We start from the raw sequence: 9,874 nt of genomic DNA on the forward strand, positions 1-9,874 counted from the left end.
TTATTTATTCTTGAGAGACACACAGAGAGAGGTAGAGACATAGGCAGAGGGAGAAGCAGGCTCCCTGCAGGGATCCTGATCAGGTAATTGATCCAGCACCTCAGGATCATGCTCAACCACTGAGCCACCCAGGTGTCCCTCAAGTATTCATTAGTTATGATTTGGCTTCTCTCACTGAGCCAGGGAGTGAAGGCCTCATACATGAATGCTGCCCTTATTCTGCCAAAGGTAGCTGGTATCACTTTAGAGTTGAGATACCTCAGGCCTGAAGCATATTGTCCCAGGCCCCCATAACCTGAAAGCAACCAAGTCAAGTTCATGGGCTCCAAGAAGCTAAGTTGTCTGCTGCTCTCTTCTTGGAAAAATTACTGAATATTATAAAAGAAGGTAAAAGGGGATCACAGATATCCCTTGCTTTTTGAGGTGCCACATTAGGACACTTACTTTATGAAAGACCTACATTAGTACCTGTTTCTTCTGACCAAGGGCAAACCTGAAGAGGATTTTCATGTTTACTAGCTGTTGTAGAGGCTCCGGCACCCCACCCCCCCACCCCAGCAGCACACTCAGCAGCAATATTGACATTGCCTAGATTCTTCCCCAGGAACTACACTCAGCATCAAGCTGCCATAGTTCTGAACTGTACCTGTGAGCACCTGCACTTCATCTCAATTTGTTTTGTGCATCCATCAGCAAGATATGTCCTAAGGGTTCAGAAAATATTAAGAAAGGTTATTTGGGGGGGGGGCCAGGAATGTTCAAAAACTTTTCCATGTAAATTACTGATAATCACCCCTTTGCTTTATGCCATTTTGGCTTATGAAAAGTTTCATAGCAATGCTCTACTTTTAGATAGCAAGGGAAACCTGTATTAGCCAATATCCGTTTTCACAGGCAATTCCAAGAAGATGTCTAACTCCTAAACTCCTTTAGGTCAATGCTTTCATAATATAGTGTTTGGCTCCATTTGCATCAGATACATCTAAGAACGTTGTATGCAGACTCCTGGCATTTTTCTTTGAAGCAATGACGCGACATCTCTTGGGTTATGAGAAAATTTAAAGATAAAAGTCCTATATATTGCTGCTAGGTTTCCAGAAGCAGATACGTGTTATTGAAAACGAAAAGAACTGACCTTCTGCCTTTCCGGTCAACCAGTGGCCTGATCTTTTTGGATTTCCTCCAGTCTTGTGGTCTTTAAGATATAAAGTGAACAAATGATACCTACTCCTTCCTCAAACGCTACCTCACCCCTGTTTCAGGCTGAGGATCCCTCCCAATCCCAGGCCCTCCTTCAGCAGCCCCCTTGTGCCAAGAGTTTGTAGGGGCAGGAAAGTAGGAAGAATCATGAGGAACTGTCTCCGGAAAAGACAAATAAGTGGCCAGTGGCCCCAGAGAACAATGACATCTCCTGGATTGAGAAGTCTCAAGACAGTCACCTCAGATCCCACCTTCCTTCCCCATCCTGACTGTAGCAGGGCCTGGTAAATGGGCTGGTCACCAGAACACCATTTCTTTTTCTCAGATCTCTTTAATTCTTTAACTAGAATTGTTTTTGTTTCTTTTAAAAACCTATTTATAGTGGAGAGCATTTTGTTTCTCAACCCTATGGAGGAAACTTCTGGCTTCCCTGAGGAAAAAAAGTGAGAGCTTGGAGCCTGGGCCTGAGACTTCTCTGCAGATGAAGCAGCAAAAACCTGCTCTGTTTGCTTGTTCGTTTGGAGCCAGAGAGAGCAGCATGCAGGAAGTGAACCTCTGGGATGCAGAGAGGCCCCAAATCTTTGTTACGGAAATGCTTAATGATTCTTCTCTTAAGAAGCTTAAATGCGAGAGAAAAGTCATAGAGGCATGCCCCAGGCCTGAGATGTGAGACCACGCCCGTGCCCTCGCTTCAGCTAACGCTTGCATTCTCAGAACCGCGGCAAAATCCAACTACGTCTAGAATATGAAATATTTTCGACCAAGGGAGGGCCTGAGGACCCGCGTGTTTGGCGGGAACCGGGGGCACGACGTCGCACCGCGGGCGCTGGGCCGGCGCAGCGCGCGTCCGCAGGGCCCCGGGCGCGGAGGATGCGCGGGCGCCCGGGGCCTGGTCCCGGGCTCAGGTGCCTCAGCCCCCAGCCCAGCTCCTCCCGGCCGGGCCCGCAGCTCGCCCGCCGCCGCCGCCGCCGGCTTCCCCTCCCCTTGGCAGCGCTCGGCTGTTCCTCCGCGCAGCTTCTTTTCTGGCCGGGCCGGTTGCCGGGAGGTGCAGTGGGCAGTGGCGGCTCCCGCTGCGAAGCTGGGGGAGGAGAGGGGCCCGGGCCGGCCGCGGAAGGCGGCGAGAGGCGCTCGCTTCTGTGCGTTCTGCCGGTGGGGGGCGAAGAGGGCTGTCGGCCGGGAGAAGGCCGAGGTGGAGGCGGCCGGGGAGGGGTGATGCCGGTGTTAAATGTGGCCGCGCAGCTCCCCGGGGAGCGGCCTGAAAGGAGAGCGCGCTCACCAGCTGACAGCGCGTGCTCCGCTCCAGACGCTCCGCACCGCGCCAGGAGCCGCTGCCAGCCCCTCTATTGTCAACCGCTCTCTAATTAAGAAACACTCGCATTACGGCAAGCCACCCCCACGCTTCTTGGTTCCTGTCCTTTTCTTTATCTGCCCCCGACGACTCTCCTCCCCTGCCTCTCCCCTGCGCCTCGCATTTAACCCATTCTCCGCCCCGTCCGCCTGGGCTCCTTAGAGGCCTAGCGGTAGGGAAGCGCCTCCCGGGTTGGCGCCTGGGACCCTGCTGGGCCCGCGGGTGAGGGTGGCGGGTGCGGGGACAGTCAGAAAGAGCGAGGAGACTTAAAGTTTCATAGCAACGAACAAGCCCACCTCCCCCCCCCCCCCCCCCCGCCCCCCCAGGCCCTCCATCTCCTATTCCTTCCCAGGAAACCAATTGCAAATAATGTTAACGACTAGAGGTCACCGTAACTCTCACCGGTACTTGCTGGGCTTTCCAGATTGCAATTGACAAGTCTAGGTTGCAAGGGACAAGTAGGTCAGCTGCCTTTCGTTCCCGATTCTATCTGGGGTTTGAAGCCGCCGTGACGAAGTGATCGTCTCTTTCTGGAGCTTTCGAATGAACAGAGGAGAGAAAGAAGTCCAGGATACCCTTTGATAAAAGACTGCTTGCTTCTTTCAGGTTTCAATCTCTAAAATCAATCGAGAGGCCTAATCAAAGCATTGGTCCTGAATTAGTTAAGATTAAGGAAACTTAACTCCCCCCCCCCTTTTTTTTCTTGTTATGCTGGACCCCCAGTAAACAATGTCCCACAGGGAACATGCTTAAACTTGCCAGCTGCCAAAAAATAAAGTTTCTTCAGTTTTCTGTGAAATCAAGTAAGTTTCCAGGAGGGTGGTGAGCCAAAACCCTTCACGGATAAAAGTGGTGGGGCAGAAAGCAAAGACAGGGTATAAAACAAGCTGTTTAAAGTACATAAAACTCTAGAAAGCACCAAGCGGTGTTGCAAAAGACTGACCCGATTTATCTATCTTCATTACTTTAAGAAATGCTGCCTCTTTGTTTGTTTGGGTGATATTAAGCATGCTTAACTTGCACACATAGTTGATTCCTTTGCTAGTATCTTGGATACTTGGATCTGACTTTGGAAGGTAGAAGCTAATTGCTAATAATGGAGAGAAAGGAACCAGTCAGCATGGCAGGAGTGGTCTGGCATATGGGGAATGAGCGCTCAGAAATACTCAATATTCAAGTTTCCAAAATATTAATGAGATTATAGCAACCTGCAGCTATATGTTACAGCTTGTTAATGGAGTGTAAGAGAGCGGGCTGCCAAACGTTTGTTATGCAAACTCCATAGCAGAACCCTAAAATGGAAATGTGATTGTACATCTCTTTCAAAGAAATGCCAGCATAAAAAGAAAGAAAGAAATAGAATGAAGGAAAGAAAAGAGGTTAAAGTCCTCATTTGAACTTTGAGCACTTAATTTACACAAAGTGATTTGGCTTTTGGTGCCTGTCTGGATGAGTTAGAAGAATTCATCCTCACTTTTCAATCTGTGTGGTATAGAATTTCCAGTCTGATATTCTGTTGTGGCTGTTTTCTCTTGAGAAGAAATATAAAAGGACCTCCTTCAATGAAGTTCCATCATCTCTAATTCATGGATAATGCTCCTAACATTTAAAAATATAAATATCTATTTTTGTGGTGCAAGAGAAAACCTTGAACATTAGCATAGCTGTAACTCCTTTCCATGGATTTTCTTAGTGGAAAAAAAAAAATCTGTGGGCACATTGACCTGGTGGATGGGAGTAGTAAGATCCAGTTCTGGATATTGACGCGTTGTGATTGTGTAATTTGGAGGCCAGTTAGGGGTAGTAGTTTCTCATCATTTATAAAAGATGGGAAAGAAGATGCTCTTGATGTCATTTCTGTTTTGAAATTTCTATGAGTCCATGAAAAGAAAAATAATAACTTTGGAAGATGGTTTTGTTTTTTTTTTTTTTTTCCTGGTCAACACCAACTGAGCATGAATAGTTTTGAAAAATGAAATATAGGTCACTTTCTTTAAGAAAAAATAATCACAGTTTAATTTTTTCAGTCCTGCCCTTATCCTACTCAGATTTGTAACAGGTAAAAGAATCCTAGATCATCTTCTCTCTCTCCCTCCACACATGTACACAAATAATGATGAAAATATGTGGGTGCTCATCCTGCAGAGTTGCTGTGTGTCCGTGCCTGTTGAGTTTACTTACTGAAAGCAAAATGGAAATGTGTTAGAAGCAATCGCTTGATTTATTCAGCAGCCTGAAGATTCCTGATGTTTATCGTGAGCGCGGCAAACTCAGTGGTGCAAAAGGTTATCTAAGGGACAGGTGCATTGTTTCTGCCCCTGGAAAGCGTCAGGAGCTACCGCTCACCCTTCAGAGCTGGCGGAGTCTCTTGGCTTCCCTCGAGCTCGGACTTCAGCTGAAAGCCACGGACACCCAGGTGGTCAAGTCGAGAGCTGGTTCCAGGGTTCCCTATCGGTTCCCCGTCGAGACCAGAACTGCGCTCCTTGGCGCATGACTGTCCTGCAAACGTAGTCTGTGGCGCTCTCCTCTTTTCAAGGTGCTGGGCGGCTGGGGGGTGGGGGGTGGGCTGGGGAGGATGATGCCGGAACGATTAAATTAACCTTCCCTGGCTCTCCCCTTCCCTGCCCACCCCTGCTTTCTTGTTCTCACAATTTGTTATCCTAATGAAGACACAAAATATAAAAGATTTGGCTTAAAATCAACTTCTCAAATTCAGCGATGTTTATCCAGTGGAACGTCGCCCAATCTTTTAGTTTAACAAACGGTTCTACTCTCAGGTTTGCCGAATACAGTTTTTAAACTCCTCCTTTTACCGTCCCCACACGCACACTATATTCGCTTTTTTTTTTTTTTTTTTGAAAAAAACTTTGAACCTGACACCCAGAGTAGTCTTTTCCTCGGTGCGGACCCTGAGGTGAGAATGGGTGTACTGTTTAGTTTCTGCAGCTGACTCAAAAATAGAAACATTTTCTACTAAGGAACTAATTCAGAAAGACAAAATAAAAGCAAACATTATCTTCATAGTGAGATAAGTAGACTTGTTTGGCGGGGGAAAGACTGAAGGTCAACAATTTCCTAGAATAACTGCAGGCTTCTAATTTTTGAACCAAGGAACCCCATCCCCTTTCTCCTCAAGTTTTTCCCATTGTTCTCTTTTCCATTCCTGCCTTCAATTTACCCCCATCCAGTACCACTAGGGAAGGGAAGAGAGGGAAGGAGGAAAGGAGAGAGAGAGAGATTGAGAGAGAGAGAGAGAGAGAAACTGAGAAAGCTCGGGCTGTGTGTTTTTGATGGATGGCAAAAACCTTCAACTTGGCTAAAGTTTTTATGAAGTGGAAATGGGTAACCTTGGTAAAGATCACTACTCCTGGTGAGATCTTAGGAGACCTGAAACACGTGCCTCCTCTTGTAGAGGTTGTTGGGGCCAGGTGTGAGGAAGACGGAAAAGATCCTGGCTATTGAAGAGGCAAAAATGGTTGCAAATTTTGGGGAAATTTTACCTAACGACTTATTTACGGACTTGATAACTGGTCCTGCCTGAAACGACAATGTTTAATGACAGAATTTTTCTTCAAAACTCTTAGATTCGCAATTAACTAGGAGACGGAGCTCAAGGCTTCAGGATCCTTTCGAAATTGTTTTTAATGCTTATATCAGAATGGAATAAGTGACAAATAAAAGTTATTTTCACGTTTATTTTCATCATTTGCAAAAGAAAATACATAAAACAATGGCAGTTGGCTTTGCTAAATTAAAATAAAATGATCTCGAGTAGAAAAACGTAAAAAAAATGAATCAAGGTAAGTAGAAATGGTAGCAAACAATCAATAATAAATAAGTTTTCTAACATTAACAAAGCAAAATAAAATTGACCAAATGCTTTTGACACTACTGGATTTTTTTTTAAATTTTAATTTTTAAACAAACATTTGCAAAGAGCTTAAGGATTATAAGTGGCCTTGTTTAAAACAACAACAACAACAACAACACAAAAACTGGTCTGCAATTGGCAGCTGAGTTTGTCCTGGAGCCGCAGCAGTAGCGGCTGATAAAGTGCGTGCGCCAAGTTTCCTAGAAGACGCCAACATCACCGCGATCCGAGATACATACATACAGGGTATGTTTATACAATATATAAACCTAAGAGTCCTCTGTTCTCTAACGTTCCATCGTCAAAGGTTATTCACTTTGGAGCCATCATCTTTGCGTTTCATGATGCCTTTTGAGAAAATCCTTCGGAATACTAACTCTCCCACGCGTGAGTGCGCGCAACACACAGGGATGAATGCCCAGGGCATAAAATAAATTAAAACACAAACCAGCGACTGAGAAGAAAATGCGACATCTTAGCAGCGTATTGGCAGCAGGGAACTAGAAGGATGATGCCATTTTTGGGTACATATAATCATTCCTCATCTACCTACGGGGAGGGGGGAGGTGGGAGGGAAGAACACAACTTTAACAGCAAGTTTTCATCAGTATGGACCACAGGAAGTTCGGGACAGCGGCGGCTTTTGCAAACCATCCAATTTAGCTGCCATAGGAAGCCGAGTCGTTGCTAAACAACGACAATCGCAGAGGAAAATGAAAAGGGTGCGGGGATCTTTAACCGCGGGGCTTCCCGCGCACTGGGCAAGGGCGATTTTGTTTCTGTCCCAGTTTTCAGGTTTCTGTCACCTTCCTAACTTGCCTCATCTGAGTCACTGTAATGGGAATGGGGGGAAAACTCCCCGTCGCTTCTGTGGGACCGGGGCGAAGTTTTGCTACTTTCTTCCTGCCCCGGCTGCAGGATGCCCCCGGGCAGGGAAGGCGACAGGTTCTTCTGCGCCATCATCGCCGTCAGGGCGCTGTCCTCGAAAGTCGGGAAGTGCAGAGCGTCCAGCTGCACCGCGTATCCTCCCGCGGGGGCCGGGGCCGAGAAGCGAGTCCGGCAGCCCCCGGGCGCCGAGGGCCGCTGGCCCCCTCCCGAGGCCGGCTGGGCCCCCGCTGCGCTCGCCGTGCCCGCGCCGCCTTCGTAGGGGGCGGCGGCGCGAAGGTGGTGGTGGTCGCTCTTGCAGGAGGCGGGCGGCGGCGGCGGCTGCTCCCCGCCGCTGGGCGTTTGCAGCAGCTCGGACAGGGCGTTGATGTAGATCTGGGCCATCTGCAGGGTCTCGTACTTGGACAGCTTCTTGTCGTTGTTGAAGGACGGGATAACGTTGCGCAGCTGGTCGAAGGCGTGGTTCAGCCCGTGCATCCTGCGCCGCTCCCTGGCGTTGGCCGCCAGCCGCCTTTGCTTCTGCACCCCGTTCACCTGTTTGCTGGAAGGGGCGCGCTGGCGGCTGCAGCCCAGCTCGTCCACTCCCACCCCGCCTTTCAGCTTACACAGCTGTTCCCGCACTTTCACGGGTCCCGGACTCTTGCTGCTGCTGCCGCCGCCGCCGCCGCCGCCGCCGCCGCTCCTCCTCACCAGCTCCCCCCGGCCGTCCGCCTCCTCCCGGGGCGCCGCAGCCTCAGAGACACCCAGCTCGGGGGAATGCAGCAAGTACTGGGCGGCGCGTGCCGTGCAGATGCCCTGCAAAGTAGGAGCCAGCCAGGCGCGTGGGTCGGTGCTGTCCAGGAGGGACAGCTCGGCCGGGTAGACGGGATGCTCTCTCGTCTGCAGGGTCGCAGGTGGCGGCGGCGGCGGCGGCGGCAGGTGGTGAGGCTGGGGATGGCGGTGGTGGTCCCCCAACTCCTTCACTTCAGCCCACTCCTCTGCGTGCAGCAGGCGGGACATTGCACTTCGGAGGCTCGGAGGCGCAGGGTCGGAGGAGGGACTGGCAAACCAGCTCAACTACAACAGAAACCCTTCCTGGGTCTCTACTGCAATGTCTTGTTTTTTTTTTTTTCTTTTCTTTCTTTTTTTTTTCTCCTCGACCCTCCCCCACCCACACGGAGATCACACACACCAGGTCGCGTGCAACGAAGCTTCTCCGGTTGCTGAAGGCGCTGCGCCCCTTTAAAAAGCGGCACGCGCCAGTGTGTCTCCCCCCCACCCCCCGCTCCCCTCCCAGCCCCCTCCTCGCGCCGGTCGCGTGTCTGCTCAGCCAATGGAGGGCGCGGGCAGGCGCGTGCGAGCAGCCAATCAAGGAGTTTTTACACCCGGAGAAAAGTTCCTGCGTGCGGAAGGCTGAAGCGCCCGCTCGGCGGTCCGCCCCCCCCCCCCCCCCCGCCCATTCTTCTATCCTTTTTTAAGTTAGTCAAATTCATATGTTAATTGGGGGCTGTAATTCGACTCCCGAGCTGTGCCCGCGCGCCGGCGGCGGGGGTGCGTGAGGCGCTGCGGAGCGCGGGGCGCTCTCCCGGGGGAGGCTGAGCGCCGGGGCTGGGGGCGCTCGCTGCGCGCGGGGACCCTCCGGCCCGCCCTCGCGGCCCGCGCGCCGGGATCGCAGCTCCCAAGCTCTCCTGTGTGTCTGCGTGCGCATATAAAGCTTTCAGAGTGCACGCTCATAGATCACAAATAATTGCATAGATATATAGTCGCTGAGACCCACTATTTAAACTCCGGTTTAGAATTAAAAACTAAAAAGAAAAAAAAAAAAAGAAAAAAACGAACCGTCTCAGAATACGTTTCTGAATTTTCATCTCTCGCTCCAGATCGACACTATGTAACCTAGTAACGTCGTGGTGCGGGGGTAGGACGCACTAACTTAGATCCCGCAGTCTTCTCCAGCACCGCGGCCACCTAGGCCTGTAACCTGCAGGAGACTCTGCTGAGCCGATGTAGGACACGCTTGTTTCACAGTTTCAACACCCACGGCAGGGCTCCTTACGAAGTCGGAGTCGGGGGGTGGTGCCCCAAGAAACAGGACAGGCGCCTGCGTCGCCTGCAGGTCTGGACCTTTCCAAGGTGCAGAACCTCAGAGTTACCTTCCCCTTCCGCTTCAGGAGCCCTGGGTTTATTTAATGGGGCGCGCTGCGTCTCCGGCAAACACCCAGAAACACCACAGCCTAACCCAGTCCACGCCGCCCTCCGATGAGTTCGGGGCGCTCTCCCCAGCACCCCGTATTCCCGCCCCCCGGCCCCACCACCCCGGCCGCCAGCCCGAGAGCCGAACCCCGGGAGGCCCCGGGCGAAGCGGGGACGCTCTCGCTCAGGTGAGCTGCTTCCTCCCGCCCCTGAGCCCTGGCCTCTTGAATTCACAACAAAAACCAATCAGAAGCGCCCTGGCCCGGGAACGCCCCGGCCTGGGTCCCACAAGGCCGCACCTCGGGGCGCTTTCCCGCACTGGCCTTGGGGCGCAGCCGTGGGACGCAGCCCGCGGGTGCTGGTGCTGCTCCCTGCTTCTGCGGGGGAAGGGAGCTCCG

General features: G+C 51.1%; 1 protein-coding gene across 1 annotated transcript; it reads right to left on the reverse strand.

The window, feature by feature from the left end:
* Nucleotides 1–7,229: 7,229 nt before the first annotated feature.
* Nucleotides 7,230–8,303, reverse strand: ATOH1 (atonal bHLH transcription factor 1). The gene has a single exon (XM_026015619.2). It carries the CDS (start codon nucleotides 8,301–8,303, stop codon nucleotides 7,230–7,232), a length of 1,074 nt encoding a protein of 357 aa, XP_025871404.2.
* Between the last annotated feature and the right edge of the window lie 1,571 nt (nucleotides 8,304–9,874).

Source organism: Vulpes vulpes, chromosome 4 (assembly GCF_048418805.1).
Source record: "Vulpes vulpes isolate BD-2025 chromosome 4, VulVul3, whole genome shotgun sequence".
Taxonomy (NCBI): Eukaryota; Metazoa; Chordata; class Mammalia; order Carnivora; family Canidae; genus Vulpes; species Vulpes vulpes.